A 20,439-nucleotide genomic window follows, 5' to 3' on the forward strand; every position below is an offset into this window, starting at 1 on the left:
TTTATTTAACTTTATACTTTTATATTTGTTATAGTTTTTAATACGTATTTTTATTATTTACTGTTTATTATTCAATGTAATTTTATAAATACGTTATTTTCAAGGAATATGTATTGCTGTGTAAAAAAACGAGAGCATTAAAATATTCTATATCTTTATGAGAAGAGCTGATGAGAAATTATATTAAAAAAATTAAATTTTTTTCTATTAATATACATATTAAAAAATATTTTATTTATTTTTGTACAAGAGCAAAGCCGAAACGCTATGAGAGCAAACATCAATGCTGCTACTATGAAGCAATCACATGCTCTGAAGTATTGATGAGATAAGTTTTCATCCATACAGGTCATGATATTGCGACACAAATTAGATGCAAATCGATTGCGGTAAATAACATGCCGTTATTAAAAACGCTCTTGCATTCAAAAGTCTTTGCATTCCGCTTTCTCCTTTTATTTTATAGCTTTCAATTATAAACAAATTGCTTGGATTGTATAACTCTAAATGCAAAATTAATCTACAGAAATCACTGATAAATTAGCATTAATGACAAATTAGTATTTTTAAATTACGGAAGGAGAGAAGAAAGAGAGATAGATAGAAAAAGAGAGAAGATGGACGCAATGACGGGTTTAAAGTTGAGATGATGTATGTAAAATAAGGAAGTGGAACTTGATGGAAATAACGCCAGAGTTATGAATCAGAATGGCAATTCATTCAGAAATAAGAGCAGTGTTTTCGATGTAATGCTATATTTTGCATTATCGAGTTGCGATTTTTGCGTATACGCATCGGCAAACAATGTGCTAAGCTGTCATGTATTCGAAACATTGGAAAGTCGGGGAAGAGGAGGGCAATGCTTTTCGATTATCCGGTAAAAAGGAAACGTGATACTTCCTAAAATTTGCGTAAGGAAAAATGCCGGAAGTAATTTTCTTAATATTACATTGTTACAGTTATGTTGTTTCTAACTCGCATACTATAATTTCTTCCATTTTCCGTAGATATCTCTGTATACTAATGACGCATTTTTTAACAAGTCACATCATTACATATGAGATGCAATCTGATAAAAGGGAAGCTTAAAGTTTTACAAGTAGCTTTTATGAAGTAAACATCTTTTGATCCTCTTTGCTTCTCAGAACTTTCATATTTAACTGAAATGAGATTACAAAAATGGCTTTTTACTTTACGCAATTTTTTGACGTTATTGAATTTCTCTAGTTTATTATGTTTCTCGAGAATCAAGTAAAATTTGTTAATGTAAAATAAAATTGCAAATAAGGAGAAGAACAAGTTTTCTGATTACCATATTTCTGATGTAAAACGATCTGTTAAAATTACTTAATTCTTTCATTACTGAGCTTCAATATCCAATTATTAGCAAAAAAAAAGAAAAATTGTCGACAATTCAATTACAGGTTCGCACATTGACGTTCCGTCAAACCAACGCTTTGTTGCGCTGAAACTGTTAGAGCTATAGAGACGATAATTGCACAATCTGCCTCGCTTTACTTTCTCCCATGAGCACTCGAGTCACCGCGGATCGATGAAAGTGACAGTCCGCGCTCTGACGCTACGCCAAGTACACGATTGTTCCGACGTATTGGTTTTATTTATTCGTTGGTGATAGGAACTGATTTGTGGCTATTTGATTGCACAATAATCGAACAAGAGATATAAATCCTTCATAAGCAATTGCTGTCGGCTAAGAAACGGCGAATTGCCTTGCGAAAATGAACGTTTTGAAAATTACATCGATTACTTTGTTCAATGACTGATTAATTACGTCCGTTATATCGAAGAGACATTTATTGGAAAATTTAGCACGCAATTAATTAAAGTTAATCGAAATCACGTAATTGAGTGAGAAAATGTTGGCGCAACATTTCCAGAGTGCCAAAGTGTCTCGAGCTTTCTACGATACTTTTGAAATAAATATTTTTTTTTCGTATTGTATTAATTGACAGATTTCATATGTTTATTTGCATTTAATAAAATAATTGTACGCATTGTAAGAAAGTGTTATTGATTTTTCCACTTGAGATTATGTATCTGTACGATGATATCTGAATATCTCGTACACATGTACATCGTCTTGTGAATCTGAGATAACATATGAATTTCGCAAGGATCTCATTTTTCAAATAAGATCTTAAGAAGAACAGGGAGAGAGTATTTCATCTCTCGCGAGCCAGACGACGCGGGAGAGAAACTTTTTTTTTGAGATGATTACCATCCATCACGTTAGACCCAGATTCCACAAGAAAATATCTTTAATGACACTCGTAAGTATTTATTAAGAGTTTCATACATTTTAATGATTTGAATCCAACAATACATATTTTTCTTTATAATTGACGTAAACGTCCATAAATTTTCTAGAAAATACACATATAAATGTGTCGTTTTGTCGTCGCATCGCATTCAATATTCAAAATCCTTTATGAAAGAACATCGAAAAAAATACATAATAACTGTACGCTGCTCGGTGATTGACCTTCTTTCTTATTTGTTATTTACTTGAAAGAGCTCAAAGTTGTGCACCGTGATTACACTTGACTCATTAATTGTAGTTAAGAAGACTTTAAATCTGAGATTGCTTTTGCTTGCACATGAGCAAATCGAAAAAATAAAATGAAAAAATAATCCTCTGAAAAAGTATTCACGTTGATATCAGCGCTCGTATCACAGTCAAGCGAAATCAAAGAGTTCAATGTGTACGCTGCTCCTTTTTTACACTCTACGTAACCATTTGCATTCGTACCATCGATTTAAAAGTTGCCTACTCACCGACGATATTTTTTCCTTATCCTCTTACACTTGACTGTTTCCCGAGAGGGACTGTTTAAATGCGACAGACGGGTTTATGAAACCAGACATTTCGTTTGAATGCATTTTGCTTCTCTCAGAAAATATTACCTGCCACGAACTGTAAGCTTGTCGCTTGAAACTGTCATTTTAAATCCGAGAATTTTTCAAGAATTGGCGCAAATTAGTCTTTCGCAACTTTTATACGTATAATAATGATGCAAATTATTTAATTATTATATAATAATAATTATGTATACACAACAAAAAATTTTTGAAATAAAAAAATGTTAAAATGTAAATTTTGTAACAAAAGAACAAAAGCAGTGTGTATTTAACAAATATAAAAATATTTTTATTATTTATGTTATGTGTTATTGTAAGCATTATATTTCACGTTTTATTATTTATTAATTTCTCTTATATTTTGTTATATGACATTTGCATTGCATTTATACATTACAAACGTATTATAAATATTTTGTACATTTATTTTTATTTTTGACTTATGCGCTTTTACAAATATTATATATAGTACACTGCTTCTATTCTCTTGTTACAAAATTTACGCGGATTAAAGTTTTAGATGCATCTTATGTTAAGTTTTTACTTTGGACTATGAGAAGATAATATTATTTAACATAATCCAAGGAACTTTGGTCTTAAAACATAAAGATTATTCTATGTTATACTCATGAATAGAAAGTAACCAGTTACTAATAACAAAATTACAGTCAGTCATTTTTTTAATAACTGTAATTTAACTTTGTTACATTTTTCTGTAATAATAACTTAATTTAGTTACTTTTTTTAGTAACTAGTAATTAAACTAATAGTTACAGTTATTTTACATACTTTAAATTTATTTGATGTAATAATGCGATTGATTAGGTCTAAAGATAAAAACGAACCATATTCGATTGTTTTTTACTATTGCTACTTAACTGTTTATTGTAAGTGTAGTATACTATCATACGTTAAATGTCATGCATTAAATTCTCTGTGCAAAGTTGCCAGAAATCGGTTGTTGCAACATTACTCATTAAAAGAAGTGATATAGGAGCTACATCTGTATCTCAGCATCACACTAATTGGTATCTTACCTCTTTCAGTGACGCAATTTGAGGAGTGTGCAGATTTTACATTATGCATGCTGTTATAGGTTTTTGGGGTTGTTGAATTGAAATCAAGGTTGTCAAACTTTTAAATTCTAGTCTTTGTCAAACTGCTAAATTCTAAAACATTATAAAAAATTAACAAAAATGTAACTGCTTGTTTCTTTTTGAGAAAGAATAACTGTAACTGTAGATAACTAGTTACTTCGTCAAACTTTCCCAATTCTGCTTATACTATATTAACTCATTATCTAATATCTAACTGTATTTTTATATACTTAAAAATAAAGTAATTGATAGAGCAGGAAATATCTGAGAAAATAAGAAAATAGATTGGATTTCGGTTATATTAATACAGCATATCAGTTAATAATATAAAAGACTTAATTTAAACCTTTTAATTAAATTTGATTATCTCATCGGGAACTTTTATAATTTAGCTTGTAATTAAATCTAACTTTAATTGCTCTGTATCGCTTTATCGAAATTCATATGGACAGGTAATAATAATCAAGAACATACGTGGGAAGTATCTATTGCTTTTATATGTGATGTAAAAGCCATTCCTTTCTCTCAATATAAATTTCGATTGTATTCTGTTTATAAACTGAAGTCAACATCTTTCTGTCAATATTTTCTAATTGTAACGTAGTGCTTCTCTGGCATTTGTTCCGCTTCTGTAGTCTCACTTATGCATGTATACATCGTATTAAGGAGATTAGGCAGTCAAAAATAAAGCTCTTCTCTATGAGTCAATTGCAAAGAAATAACAGCACACTCAAATTTATTTTTTTACATATTGTTTATTGTTTATTGTTAGCATGTACACATATTTCCGGCCAAACCTCTGATACAGTATATAAAAATTCAAGTTTTTTCAAAAAACAAAAAATTAAATAATCATGTTTTATGCAACAAAAAAATATTATTTGGAAAAACCGTCGTTTTTTGATCGCCATTTTAATCATTTTGTTGCGATTCTTGTTTTTTTTTTTTTTTTTTAAGGTTTGGCTGAAAACTACGAGTCTGACAAACAACATTCCACAAAAAAGATGTTGCTATCTCACTATTTAAATTCTGTACCAAAGAGAAGAGAGGAAACAAAAGGCGCAAAGGTGTGGAGCCTATAATTATGAGAATGAAACCAGACGTATGTATGTACGTATATGTGTGCACGTGTATGTGTATACGTTCATGCGGTGAGAATAGCCGTGGAATTATTTCCGTTTCCCCTTCTCCGCGCTGTCGACCATGTGAGTCCCAACGTTGGGTTTGGTTTGGTATCCGAACAGAGTATCTTTCTCCGTGATGACGGGCCGGTGGTCTGTTTCCATCGCGGTCCCAGCTGACGCCGCAAGTTTCCTTCACTCGCCTGCGGAGTGATCCAGCAGGATCGATTCGATCTTAGTAACGCGATCAAGTGAATCAGGAACGGGCTCATCTCACGAAAACACTTCTTGTTTCAATTTAATTGGCGCAGTGACTTTCCTATAACTACAACGATCGCAATAATTTAAGTTATAACGCCAGTTAACGCTAGTTACGCAAATTCCGTGTAAATTCGTCATGTACTGGTTGTGATATATTCCTCTTTGTTCTACCTTGTATTATTACTGGGGGCCATATGACCGGAAGTGGTGACGCTCCGTTTATAAGAAATTGAGAGTGGCGCTAATTTTGTGACAACCGTGGTTTGCCAATTATATTTATTATTTATTACAAAAGCCGGCGGCACTGTTAGAGCAATTACATGTGATTATCATTGGAGTAAATGTGACAGGTACGTGATTTTCAATCTGTTCTTTGTTATTATTCAGACCTGTGAGTCTATTATTATTCATACCGAGGCCTTCAAAGAATGTTTCTGTGTTATTACTTTCATCAGTCCTTTCATGTTTGTGTCACGTTTCAATGGAGATAGTGCGAAAAGTATATCTCCTTTGAGATAATATACTCTTGACGTTATTTTTAAATGTGCAATATAATTGTATAAACATTGTTGACAATTTTGCTCAAAAACGTTAATGCTTGAATTTGAACGCCGTAAAATTATCGCGTAAAGTATTATAAAATTGTAAAATTTAAATGATATATTTATGTTTACAATAAAATTTAATATGACATTTTTAAATGGTTCAATGATGTTCCACTCGTTTGACTTTATTACGCAGTTGTTACTATTGATAGCATAACTAGAAAATAATAATAATAAAAATAATCATTGATTTTTAAATAAATATATTTTATTTAAAAATAAATTATTTTAAAATGCAGAACATTAAAATACAGGTAAAGTATTGACCAAAAAAAAATGTAAAAAAAGATACTTTCAGAGTACAAAAGAGAATAATGTCATAAGTAACGTCGAAAGATTTTGTGAAAAAGAAAATGAAAGTGTTTTCTGTTTTGGGATCAGTTTAACCGATATAATCGTTCATCCCGTCGAAATTTAATGACATCCGGTTCTTATTTTATACGATCTTCTCTCGCGTGCAACTCGCCAGTTTAAAAGCCAGTGATTCTCATAATCGAGTACATTTGTTACGTGACACTTGATGAGTGACTTATCAGCTGAAAGTGTGTATGATTTTATATAAAAACTTTATAAAAAAAATCATTCCATTCTAATCGGCAGTACGAGCATCTCATAATGCGAGCATTGATCCCGATGTGAAGTGGTACAGTGGGTCATAGCGGCGGAAATCAATATCCTCTAAAAGATAATTGCTTCTTCTGTGATATGTACGTGATTCATTATCCAAAAGCCCTCCTTTTATTACATATCCAATTATCGTTAAATTAATTGGCGGCAATTAAAGCGAGCCGCGGAAGGTAAAAAGTTTCAAGAGCCGTGGAAGTTTTAAAGACAATGGAAGAATAATAGCTAATGGAAAAGCATTTTATATCGAATTCTATAAATGTACGTTGCACGTACGAGAGAAACGACGAGCCTTAAAATCGTGATAGAAGATGAGAGCAAAATGCTGAATTGTTCGAATAATACATATATAATGTCCACGTGACTAGAGTAAACTCCTTGGGATTAAATCAAAAAGCAACTAGAATACAGGATAGGAAACTGATATGAATAGTAAGGAAGTTAAATAAGAAACTGATATAAATAATAAGGAAGTGAAAAGCATTTATGCCATCAATTACGTTACGTTGCAACATTTTATCTCTTGAGCGCAATCAAACTATTTAATGAATTTAACGATAAAGCTTTGACTAGTTCGCATTTGTGATTCATGAACAATACTAGCTGCATTTTAAATTTGTTCGAAGGACTTAAAATGCAAATTATAAATATAATCTGCGAATGCATGATAATTGAAAAATCATTAGTATAGTAGAAACTCCATTAAGCTCTAACTACAAAGCCAACAACATTTTAAGAAATATATTTAAATATTATCCATGCATTTGTGTATTTGTTTCACGTCGCTTGATGTATTTTTAATATCTCACATTAGTTACTTAACCAAATGGGGTATTGCTTACGGTCGTCAGTAATAAAATAATAAAATCTACTTTGTTAGCAAACTGTGTTTATTGATAAAATTATATAAAATATAATTTATATTATATAAAATATTTTATCAATAAACTTATTTTAACAGAAAATTTATTTCATTTTTAATTATTCATTAGTTACTTAATTTATAGTTTTTTTTACATATTTAGTAAGAAAATACTAGTCAAATCAAAAATCGAATGACTTATCGTATTATGCATAACAAAAAAATTTATTTTTTATCTAATACTTGAGCAATAACTGATCATTGCATTTTCTGTCTCTTAATATTTTATTTCCTTATTATTTTTATTTTATAATGCTTTTTTTGTAAAATACAGATACATACTACATACTAATCCAAAATTTTCAAATTAAAAAACTTATTTTTTTATTTACATTAATTTATTTCTACAATTAAAAAAAATAAACTTTAAACTTTTTAATTTTAATGTTATTGTATTTCAAAGTTATTAAATTTAAATTAATTTACTTTTAAAAATTTAGAAAATTTTAAAAGTATAAAATTTTATTTCTTTTTTACATTTTCAATTATAGTGTAAAATTTAATTTAAAAAATTAATTGTTTACATTTTTGACAATTTAAATGTTTTAATTTAATTAATTTCCACTTAAAAATTTAAAAATAAGAATTCAGAAATAAAAAAACTATATTAAAAGTATTTCTTATAAAAATATTCTTAATGTAAAACTTTATTTTCGTGTGAATACATTTTTCAATTGTGTGTAAAAAGGAAGGATGTGAGATAAGTTTTTTTTTATTATATTTATCAGCTAAAACGTTACTAAGCTTATATTTTCATTTTTGTAAATATCACATGTTTCTTATCGCTCGAATTAATGTCAATGTAAATATCATATAAAAGGTGAAGCATTACTGTTACAAACAAGTACTAAAAACTATTGTCCTTATAACTATAAAAATAACTAGAAAAGTAACGTTAAATATTTGGTGGGCGCTTTTGATGTTGTTTTGATAACGCGCGGCCTCTTACATAAAGACTCCGCATATATTGAGTTTTCTGTAGCTGAACTGTTCGAAACATTCAGCTTTCCTTTTTCCCTATCTACCTTTTAATTATACACTTATTTCATTTATGAAAAATGTAGAAAAAATAGTAGTGTAACAATAAAAAACTGTTATTCGTGCGACGAGACTTGAGCGAGCAGATAGCGATACGAGTTCTTATTTCACTTTCGTAATGCAATAATTCTCGTGACAAAAAATCACGATTAAGTATTTGGTTTTGCAATTATCAATTCACATGCATGTTAAGATGGCTGTTTATTATTGAAACGAGAAACGATATCTCGCGTGATTATTTTTATTTGAATGGCAATAATAGGAAAACGGGATTATAAATTATAATAATACTCGGGGAAAAATACTCACAGAAAATTATTATTTCAAATAATATATCCTACAATGTGCCTTCAATATTTTGACAAGTTAAATATAATTTACTTATCATTCTTTATCGAATGCGCGGAACAACGCACGACTTGTTAGATCAAATATTACGAAGAGCCATCAAACGTTTGGTAATAATTTGAAGTGCAATAATATTCGGTGTATAATTTTTTTGTAAGGCTAATATTCTATGTGTATTTTGACGGCTGTTCGTGACTTCGGACGTAAGCAAGGACGCCCACGCCACGCGTCGCATTGTAATTGTCATAATTGTAAAGAATTCATAGTTCAACGAAATATTTTATGTTGAAGTACCTATATTCCAGAAAAAAATCAGAAACATCCTCTTGATTTTTTGATAACTCTATCTTAATATTTTTATGTGCAAAATAATTAAAGAACTGAAAAAAATTTTGTAAAAAAGTCATATAATTTAAAAAAAAAAAGCGATGACTTTCGTATAATTTTGAAATAGTGTTTTTTTTTTAAATTAATTTTACCATTATTTGTTCTCTTTCAAACTATACAATTTTTGTCTGGAATTTTTTGTTAAAATACACAGTTTCAGAAGTAATTATTTGTAACGCTTTAAATGTCCCACCCTGCATATTGCATTTTATTCTTTATTATAGCGTTCGCTACATTATTATTATACTATATTATTATTATACTATTATAATATATCGCTGATATAATGCTTTCACGTTTTATCAACGTTACAAGTGTTGCTAAATACTTAACTCATTCTCATTTCCCGGCATCGTTTACTATTTTTACAAGTGGAGAAATGTGATGATTCAGCGCAATTTCAGCCAACCATGAAATAGAGAACAAACGCGAGATGTAGGTGAAGTATTACGAATGGTTTAGTCTTTCTCTCTCTTTCTCTCTCTCAATTTTTTCATTGTAAAAATTTAGCTATTCTTAGAAATAGTCAAGCAAAAAAATGTTTCAAGAGGGAAACAGAATTTATATCTTGTATTTTCTCGATATTGCAATTGAAGAAATGTATGGTTGATATTGTCGAAGATCAACATACGTTCGTTGAAATTCTGACGCGTACAAATGATCGGTCAACCGTTAGAACAATGAAAATTCAACACATGACGAACATTTGCCTCGTGGGCAATTGCGTATCATACAATTGAAACGTGTGAGTAAAGCTCCGCTGGTTTGCGGCGTGTGCATCCAACATACTCGAATGCGTATGCATATCTGTATCGCTTGAACGCAGTTGTTAGGACACTTGGAGTATCGAGCGATTTGCATACGCGTGCACTTACGTGTGTCAACCAGGAAATGCGTTGCATACATGCCTTTCCTTCAGCAGTTTGCCCGTGTACGCTGACATGCTGCATGTGCTATTCGTATCAGATAATTTGACTGTATTGCTGTCTTTTGTGAAGGATAACGGAGATAATAGGAACAAAAAACAGACATGCCAGTTTTTATCAAAACTGTATTTAAAGTTGTCTAAAAATTTAATTTTCCTGAAATTTTATATTCGTGACGTTTTTTCTTTTACCTTTACTGTGAAATTATTCACTACTATATTTTTCATGATATTGTATTTAAATTCCTGTGGTATTTCCCAATATTTGATGTTTGCAATACCGCAACGCGTAGATATTTTATCGTTTCTGGTTAACAACTTGTATAATGTCGCTTTGGAAGAGAGAAACTTCTTCAAAATCTCCACAGTGTCGTTCAAGATAAGATAGCGTTGTTCATTCATCACACAGGGATAAACCGTTGCATCCTCTACATTCCTTACAGATCTCTTTGTAAACCACATTCCTGCCATAACTCCGACAGCAGCCTTCCAAAAGTGAAATCACGTAATGCGAAGCACACGTGAAAGTTTTATTTATGCATCTTTTTTTTGTAAATGCGCGTAACCACCGGATCAGTGAAAGTAGTTTTGCATCACCATCCGTCGTCCTTGGACCGCTCTTTGAATCGATAATCGCTCTTCCAATTAGAGTCATAAGATTGTTCATGATAGCATCGATAAATGTTGTAAATGAACTCGGAACAATCGCCGCTAATTACAATCAACGTGTGAAGTTGAGAGTTGATGTTGCTTTATCTCTGTTTACTATCTTCTTTTTGTATTAAGAATAAAAATATCTGCGTAAAAGAAATAACAAGATAAAATTATCAGAATATTCTTTGATATTCATAACACACGTTCGTGACATTGAATTCTTATAACATAATAATTTAGCGGTTGAGTGACATAACTTTTCTTATGTCATCTTGCGTTGTACATTGCATTTGATAAAATTTCCACTTGTTTAAAGATTCTTATCTTTAACAGAGTGACGTACTGACATGTTGTCGCGCGTAATCAGAGTGTTTTCGAAGAAGAAACTCGATTGGAAAAATTGATAATTGTTTATTCTTTCAGCAGCAAACAATAAAATTACCTCTCGCAGAACTCGGAGATACGGCAAGTCGACTGTCCGAAAGATGTCATTTGCGGTTACGGGCGTATCTGTCATTCTGCTCTTTGCTTTCAGTCCGGACAACTGACGTGCTCACAAAACTAAATGGATACTTTCGTGTGGTCTCTCCTAAGAACTCGTGGTTTATCTGCGTTATGGCTTCTCCTGTTACTATCGCCTACCGCTCTCGCTTTGTACAATATCGGCGTCGGAAGAGCTGACAGCACAGGGCCGTCCGCAGAAATTGTCTTCGTTAGTATTCTATACGTTATATGCGTCGAGATAAAAAATCTAAGCTCGGTAAAAGATTTTGTAGATATAAAAATACACGATAAATGTGAATAAATGATAAATAAAATAAATATAATGAATATGATAAGTAAATGAAAACTGAATATATCTAAAATATATCTATTATATTATATATTTTTTATTTGGTTTGTATATCTCTACAAATATATAGAAAAAATATAAGAAAAATAATTAAGAAAGTAATTTAAAAAATAACTTTTTTATTAGATCTTTTAATATAAAGTATAATTATAATTAGATTCTATAATGTTCTAATACATAATATACATAATTTTATATTCACACACATAATTATCATATTTGTGTATGATTATATATGGATAAGTTTTTTCATATTTCCTCAATTTGTACTTTTTATAAAATAAATATAAATTACAACTTTTCTTATTTACTTGAACAGAGATTGTACTAGAGAACGAAAATATGGACTTATTTTATATATATTTATAAATGTTTTTATATAATAAATTTTTCCTAGAAAAGAATCTAGATGTAACACATTAATATTTTTAATAACAACGAGGTCAAAATTTATTTCCGTAGAAAATCTATTATGCACATGCTACAGAATAAAATGATGAAAAATATATCTTTTCTACCTTTTATTTAAATTAAAAAGGTTATAAATGCATTCATGATAATTAAAATCAGACCTGTCGAAAATAAAAATGAACAATACGTGCTTGAATATATGTATTTAAATAGCCATGTAATTTTAGATGGGATATGCGAAACTGGAACAAAAGGGAAATGGCCTTCACCTTCGTACGTTTTCCAGAGCTTATATAATTGACGACGGCGCGGAAAGGTTCGTGTTCGTTAACGTGGATTCTGGCATGATGGGTCATGACATCCGACAGGAGGTAACTTTAATAATATATGTTCATTCTTAGTTGTATAATTACGTATCGGTTACGTTTCTAATATCAATTTTGTAGAGCAAAATTGCCAATACTAACATAGAAAAAACGAAGTGATATGCCAGTATTGGAGTTTTTGAGAGAAAAATGAAATACTTGCGTCAGAAATTTTGTTTCATGTGTTTAATAAAAATAAAAACCAGTATCCATAATCTGTCTTTATGTTTAAAACTCTCTCAAAGAATGTTGTAAAATGTGTCATAAATTACTCAGAGAGTCATATTATCACATTAAGATATAATGATTTTTTATTTTCTTGTTTATACAAATATTTTTACGCATCAGACAATGTTAATAAAATGAAATAAAAATCTTGAGGCTTTTCATACAACATTCAAAGTAATGTTAGAGTTTTACTTCAATTGTTTTACACAACTGTTTCATAAGTTTTATATTATTTTTTTACATCTTCTAATGCATTTTTATGTGTGATTTTTGTCAATTTAGTTACGTTCTTAGCTTTTATTTAGCAAAAGCTAAGAACGTAACTAAATTTACAAAAAGCATAATTTTATGCAATTAGGAATTTGTATTATTTCTTTAAACTAGTATTTTCATTTTTGATCAGTAGTGCATGATATTAAATTTAAATTATTCTTTTTTAGTTTAAAAAAATGTTATATTTTTATCTAGTTTCATCGTAATAATAATTTAAGAAATGTTATCATATTTGTTTTAATTTATAAATACTTAGAATAAGACATGATTTCAAGAAGGAGAGTACTCAAATAAAAGTTTGTTGTAAAAATTATATCTCATTTGAAAAGTATTATATAATAACGGCATTGAAACTTTATATAAATATGTCAATAATAAAGTTTCGAAAAAATAAATAATTGTTGTCGAATTTTAGAATGAGTGATAAAAAGACGCAGACGTTTACTAATTGATGTTACAAATTTTTACCATCGTATCTTTTGCAGGACAAAAATTGAAACATTACGTGTCGTTTATTCCATACATAGATGTCATAGATAACTGCACAATAATTTGCTCTTTACGAGATCGTGAGACTCGCCGCAAAATACGATCATTATCACGCGATGTTAACCGCGATCCTTTCCTGCCACAGGTATTGCGCAAATTGAAAACCCAATTTGGCGACATGTACACGGAGAGGAACGTGATGATTAGTGCCACGCACACGCACTCAGCCCCCGGTGGCTACATGCTAAACGTCCTTTTCGATTTGCCCACATTCGGCTTCGCCAGAGAATCATTGGACGCTATCGTCAATGGCATAACGAAGGTGAGTAGACGCGCCGTCATTACGATATTGCACCACCGTGAATGATTTGTTTGATGGAAGATGTAACGATCTGATTTTGGTTTTGATATCATAGAGCATCCAGCGTGCCCACAATGCCGTTGTGCCCGGAAGAATCTTCATCGCTCATGGAAAAGTTTTGAACGTTAACATTAATAGGAGTCCGCAAGCGTATCTTCAGAATCCAAAATCGGAAAGAGATAAGTAAGTAGTAACAGCCTTCTCAAAATATAGGAATTTTCAGAAAATTATAGCAATTTTTATTTAAAGGAAGAATAAATTAACAAAAATTTTTTCATATTGTAAAACTTAAAATATTATTAATTAAGTACGGAGGCGACTATAATTATTGTATTGTGATAATTATTAAATAGCTGCACTGCATTACTTAATAAATATCATTATGTATATTTTAGTGTTTAACATAAAATATTATAAACATAAAGTATTCTGTCAAACAGAATATTTTAAATACTGTACCAACACACATATTTATCTAATAATTTAAAATGGTCTAAATATTCTTACTTGAGTATTATTTTATATCTCGCATTGATGTTTGTATTAATTTTAAATAATCTGGGAAATATTTAGATTTTTTAAAATTATTTTTGAAAAATGTTCCAGTTTGTTCAAAAAAATTAGAAAAAAATTCTAAAAATGTTATAAAGTTTATATAATAATTTATGTCAAGTTTTAAAATGTAATCTGAACAATTATAAAAAAAATTGTGAGACAAATTTTTAAATGGATCCGTTCATCCATTCGTCCGTCTATAAGATTTTTACAGAAAGGAATTATTTTTTCAAACTTCATTCCATCAAAGTAAATATGAGTCAAATAAGTTGACTACAAAGGAATCAAAGTCAATTTCTAAAATTTTTTAACGAAACCTTTTTACAATTGTTTACTTGCTATTTACATCAGTTGCAAAGGATTTAATGTAAAATTAATTCTGAAACAAAGTATATTTATATATTATCATTACAAGCACGTCAGGTAACGTACGGAAGGCATTAATAATATTACTATGTGCAGCCTTGTACAGTCAGGCTACAAACGTAACGTTCTCAAATAACGCGATCAATCAATTCATGTAGCAATTGCTTACTAAGGGGATTATAGAATGCAGTCGCGCGCGGCACTGAATATTGGTGTACTGAGGTTTATTAATTCTGGAAATACAAAGAGCAATCGTGTATATTGCGTATTGCACGGAGCATGACACACGTCAACGTGTTTATCACCCTAACATGTAAGCGCATGCATTCTCAAAAATTCACGACGTGACCACTTATCGCTTAAATGCATTTTGCGATATGCTGAAATGTAAAATGTGATGAGACAGTCGCCGTCAGTAGCATCTGGAGGCATAAGTTTACATTTGCATAAAATTAATATTCCTTTCTTTACTTTCACAGATATGAAGATAATGTAGACAAGATACTAACACAGATACAATTTATCGGTGCCGATGATGAGCCCTTGGGTGTCATAAATTGGTTCGCCGTGCATCCAACAAGTATGAATAACACGAACCACCTGATCTCCAGTGACAATGTGGGCTATGCGTCCATTCTCTTTGAGAAAATGATGAATAAAAACTCCGCGGTCGGCACAGTAAGTAAATACTAATGGAATGTTCAGATTTTCTTTCAGATTTATATACACTGAGAGATCCACTAATTGAGTAGCAAAATTTTTTACTAAAATTTTTTTTATTAAACCGTTTACTTTATTGGAATACTACTTTTACCATTTGCTTTATTGGAATTGTAATTTGTGTAAAAATAATTATTTTATCGGAAAAAAGCAAAAGTATGCGAATTATTTTATCAGAAACAAGTAGTAAAATATTTCAATGTTTCTATGCTCTCACTTCCGCCAGTGAGAGAAAACTTTTGGTTGCGCTGCACGCACACACGGGAAAAATAAATAAATAGACGCAGATTGATGCAACTCAATACTCGCTGGTTATGGTCAGATGCTCACTGACTATTCCCCTCAGTCTACTCCATACGTCAAACAAAATCAAAAATTGCATTCTTTTCACGGCTCTATTTTCCAAACTAAATGGTAAAAAGTTATGACATTTTTCACAATATTTGTTTCATTGCATGTTTGTTTTATATTAACATGTCATTTCTAGTTTAGATACTACCAAAATAAACATTTTTATAAATTTGTATAGGCGACACGTGTAAAACGTGCAGTTTTTAATTGTCTTATATCTCAGTACTGAAATGGTCAATCTCATTGTAATTGCACCAACGCGCAGCGCGGCGTATCATTGTCTTCTAGTACAATGTTTCAATTTTAAGGAATTCTCATTTTTATTTTGCAAATGTAAGGCTTGCCCAAAAAGTAATGCCCTACATTTTTTTTTTCTCAAAAACTGTGTTCTACAAAAATGAAATTTACACATATAAAAGAATGATGTTTTATCTATTCACACTATTTTTCCACATAATCCCCTTCAAGTTCTACTGCCTTCAGCGATTCACTAAGAGCGTGTACATCCTGTCAGTACCAGTTCTTGTTCTGGTTACAGAGCCAGGTTTTCATTGTGCTAATCATCTCTTCGTCGTGTTCAACATGTTTTACATGAATGCTATCCTTAAATTTAATGGCCTGAACAAGTGGAAGTCCGAGGGAGCCAGATCAGCGAAAATCTGGCTCCGTAATCAAAGCGAGGACTGGTACCGACAGGGCGTACATGCCCTAGTGAATAGCTGGAAGAAAGCAGTAGAACTTGAACGAGATTATGTGGAAAAATAGAGTCAGTAGATAAAACATTATTCTTTCATATGTGTAAACATTTTTGTAGAATAAATAGTTTTTGGGAAAAAAATGTGAGGCATTACTTTTTGGGCAACCCTTGTATCCACCTTCAGTGAAATAAATTTAAGCAAGGTTCTAATTAAGAATTTAGTTTTATATAGAGGATAAGGTAATATTATGGGAAGGTATTATAAACATCTGTATTATTCCTGTAATTATAAATGACGAACTGCTAGTAATTACTTATGGAATCATTTGTTTATTAGCCTGCCATTATGTAGTGATGTTAATATGCCAATACGTAATGGCTGACAATTACTATAATTACTGCAGTAGCTGATAATTATAAGGCATTTTTTTTAGCATTTCGAAACTTTTTGAAGATACATTTTAACTTTTAATTACGTATTTAAAAATATATACATAAATAAAAAATATATAAGTAACAAAATCTTGTATCCTATTTAAACAAAATCAATTTTTAAATTTATTTTTGTGATCGATATTACTACCTCCTATTCCTTTTTGACCCATAATGCAGTGTCGTCACATTTTTATAAATCATTAATTGTAAGTAATAACATTGTATCTAGAATGTGTTAACAACATTTTGATGAATATAATTGTTTCACTGTAAAATACTGGTTAGATGTTAACAAAGTTGTTGAATAAAATATAAACAGGTGCCTATAATAATGCCTTTTCTTCTGATAAAGAATCTTATCACTGCATCAAATTTTTATATTAATAATATCAAATTTTCCAACTAAATTGTTTGAAAACCATAAAATTTATTTGTCTGTCCAAACGACAGTTTTAGTTGATTCAATCAAATTTTGTTTTATTCAACCAAATAGGTTTCTCAATGTTTAATATATATGCAACGTGAGATTTATTGTGTTTATTTATTAATTAGACGTAGAGGTGAAAATAATTATTATAAGATAAATATTATGATATTCTTTAATATGTTTACAACAATTGGGCTATGATATTCAATTCAGTGTTGGGCGTTTATGCATAAACTACGAACAGCCTATATTGTACGTATAAATTATAAATGATGTAAACTGTTTAACTTCTCATCTGTGTAAGTAATTTACAGTTCATCAAAGATTCATATTACAGGAGTAGTGGAAATTACTTTCTGTTTTTTAATTTTTAATGTTATATATTTTTCTTTCGTCAATAATAAAGTGAGAATTAACAACCTTAAAACTTAAATACTTTTTTGCGTATTGTGTTATACGTATAATTTAAAATGCTTTATATTGTTTGTATTTGAAAAAGATTTGTGTTAACAATGTACAAATAATCCATGTAGACGTAATCTTGAAATTTACGGCACAATCTTGTGGTTGTATGTCCTGATGAGAAAATTTACGAATGAATCTCTGAAACATGAATAATTTCGATATGCGAATTTACTGTATCGTGGCAACACGTACTACTGCGAAATCCTCTAAGTACACATTTCAAGTTTAAATAAATTATTTCATTTGTAAATATTACACATCGCGTGCAGACAGCAGTTTCATGAGCTACATTCAGTTCGCGTGTGTCTATTACTATTACCTCTCTTTCCTTTTCAAAGTAAATCCATTTAATCTTTCTATTGTTACTTTGTATAGCCGTACGTTTTGCTAGTGTTTCTTTATTCTTTTCTTCTTTATTCGACTATTATTTCTTAAGTGCACCACTATTGCAACATGCAATACTTATAAAGTGGCATTAGATAGAGCTCGAATAAGAAATCGATGTATGCGCGTGAGATAAAATATAAAAATACAAGAACTATTAAGAATACAGCGCACGGTACGGGCGAGTAAATATATTTTGGTTTATGTGAATATCTCGAAATTATTTCAGATCAACTTTACATGGGAAGGGAGGGCGCAAAATCTTATTAATATGCAGTTACTTTAATTTTGCTAGAAACTGGCTGTACCTTGTGGCATGATTGAGCCCTAAATTATTTATTTACCTTTATAACAATAAATAATCTGTTCATGTTTACCCTCTCAGAAAGAATTTCTAAAAATAAGATTAAAAATATTCTTGTCGTACTTTATCTTATTACTATCTTATAATAATATAAAAATAATATAAATATAAAAATAAAGGAATAATATAAAAATAAAACAATATTAACTTTACTTCGCCACACTTATTTTTGATTACTTTTCCTGCCACATATTGCTGCGTGGAATTCTGTAACTTTGTCATACTATATATCTGAAGAGAAGCATATCTTCTATCTCCAAATATATAAAATCGATACCTCGAAATCAAATATACATGATAAATACTGATTTAAAAAAATATTTTATTTTCAAATAATAATTAAAAGAAAATTGTATTGTAAGAAATGAGTATTTTGAATAAAAAGATTTCAAAATTTTAAATTTTAACTATAAACTTGGGGAGGGGGGGAATTAATAAAAATAAAATATAAATAGACTCCAAAAAATTTAATTGTTTGAAATCATTGAATATCAAAATTTTGTATTTTAAAACATTAACAAATCATGATTTTATAACTAATGCACAAAATTTTATTATTTAAAAACAATATAAAATAGTGGACAAAGGATTATAATGAATAAATGTTATTATTGTATACATAAAGGAAAACGGATTTTAAAGAAAGTCCCAAAAGTTTTAAAGTATTTGCGTGCATTAGTTTACAAAAGCAAATACTATAAAACTTCTGGGCAATTTCTTGCAAAAAGCAAAAAAATATTAGAATGTACGTAAAAATGCGTATACGTTATACTAATAAAATAACCTTTTAACTCTGCAATTTTATGCACTTTTATACTATCTGGAACGCAGTAACATTTATTTAATAAAAAATAAAGTAATATTTCATAAAATATAGAATGATATTTTTAATAAAAAATACAGTGATTTCAAAATGACGAAAACTTACGGGTTAGTTACATATGGTACCAAATAACCTTTCTAAACTAACGTGCACTCTTGCGTTGAGAAAAATTAAAAAAGTATGTTTTTGCAGGATTGTCGTACTTATATGACAAAGTTATAGTTAAAGCTTTGTTTTGAATCTCAATCCAAGTCATTAAATCATATTAGAAAAAAAGTTAATAATGTAAAGAATCGCACATGGTACGTCGATTTTTTTACAATGCTTTAACTTTTTTATGTACGTGATATCCTAGAATGGCGAACTAGAGTTAAGATTGAAGTCTACAGTTCCTATTTTTCTTGATTGAATTAAATAAGATTGATTTATTGTCTTGAGACAAGAGTAACACATAAATTCCAATTTATATATTTATACATTTAGAATACAAATTTGCTGGATATAATAAATTATAACGTATAGTGATCAATAGCTACGCAGTTTGAGACGCTACCGGTAGGGAATATAAATGACAAGCATTCTCTTGTAAGAGAGATTCACATATAATGCATTATAATTAACGTATCTATGGAAATCCTAACAGTCTTTACCTGTGCGTTAAGCGAGTCTTTATAAGTTGTGGAACGAAGTATTTTTGGTATTTACAAAACGAGTTGCTTTGTGAACATTCGTAATATTTTATTAGAAAAAAATCTGGAAATTTTCTTTAGATCAATCTATTATTAAATCAAGAATATTACAAGATTCGTCACAAATGTCCATTGTCTAATTTAAGTCTATCTGAGATAATTGATGAAACAATATCAAACTCACTTTGTTCTAAATTTAAGAATTTTTTTATTTAAGAATAAAATATTTTTTTTCAGTAATAATTATGATTGTCTCTATAGCATCTTATATTACGATACATGGAAGAGTAATATTTGAATCCAGAAATTCTTTCTATGGGT

The 20,439-nt window shown here is 29.8% G+C and overlaps 1 protein-coding gene and 1 long non-coding RNA gene across 7 annotated transcripts in view; one reads left to right on the forward strand and one right to left on the reverse strand.

The window, feature by feature from the left end:
- Positions 1-5,208: 5,208 nt before the first annotated feature.
- The window catches only part of LOC105197211 (neutral ceramidase), a 58,335-nt gene continuing 43,104 nt past the window's right edge, over positions 5,209-20,439 (forward strand). Inside the window, exons 1-6 of one of the 6 annotated variants that reach the window (XM_011163482.3) lie at positions 5,209-5,709; positions 11,398-11,574; positions 12,354-12,497; positions 13,627-13,803; positions 13,898-14,025; positions 15,243-15,441. In XM_011163482.3, the coding sequence (XP_011161784.2) occupies positions 11,428-11,574; positions 12,354-12,497; positions 13,627-13,803; positions 13,898-14,025; positions 15,243-15,441 (795 nt within the window). In that variant the 5' untranslated portion in view covers positions 5,209-5,709; positions 11,398-11,427. Of the gene's footprint in view, positions 5,710-6,485; positions 6,507-6,560; positions 6,672-9,872; positions 10,714-11,306; positions 11,328-11,397; positions 11,575-12,353; positions 12,498-13,626; positions 13,804-13,897; positions 14,026-15,242; positions 15,442-20,439 lie in introns of those variants that run through there. The other 5 variants (XM_039446600.1, XM_039446601.1, XM_039446599.1 and 2 more) reach the window with 5 other exon arrangements.
- LOC120357080 lies at positions 8,847-11,434 on the reverse strand. The gene is made up of 2 exons (XR_005574281.1): positions 11,305-11,434; positions 8,847-11,005 (listed from the first exon to the last, which is right to left on the reverse strand). It is a non-coding gene; the product is annotated as an uncharacterized LOC120357080 (long non-coding RNA).

The sequence above is a fragment of the Solenopsis invicta genome, chromosome 3 (genome assembly GCF_016802725.1).
Source record: "Solenopsis invicta isolate M01_SB chromosome 3, UNIL_Sinv_3.0, whole genome shotgun sequence".
Classification (NCBI taxonomy): Eukaryota; Metazoa; Arthropoda; class Insecta; order Hymenoptera; family Formicidae; genus Solenopsis; species Solenopsis invicta.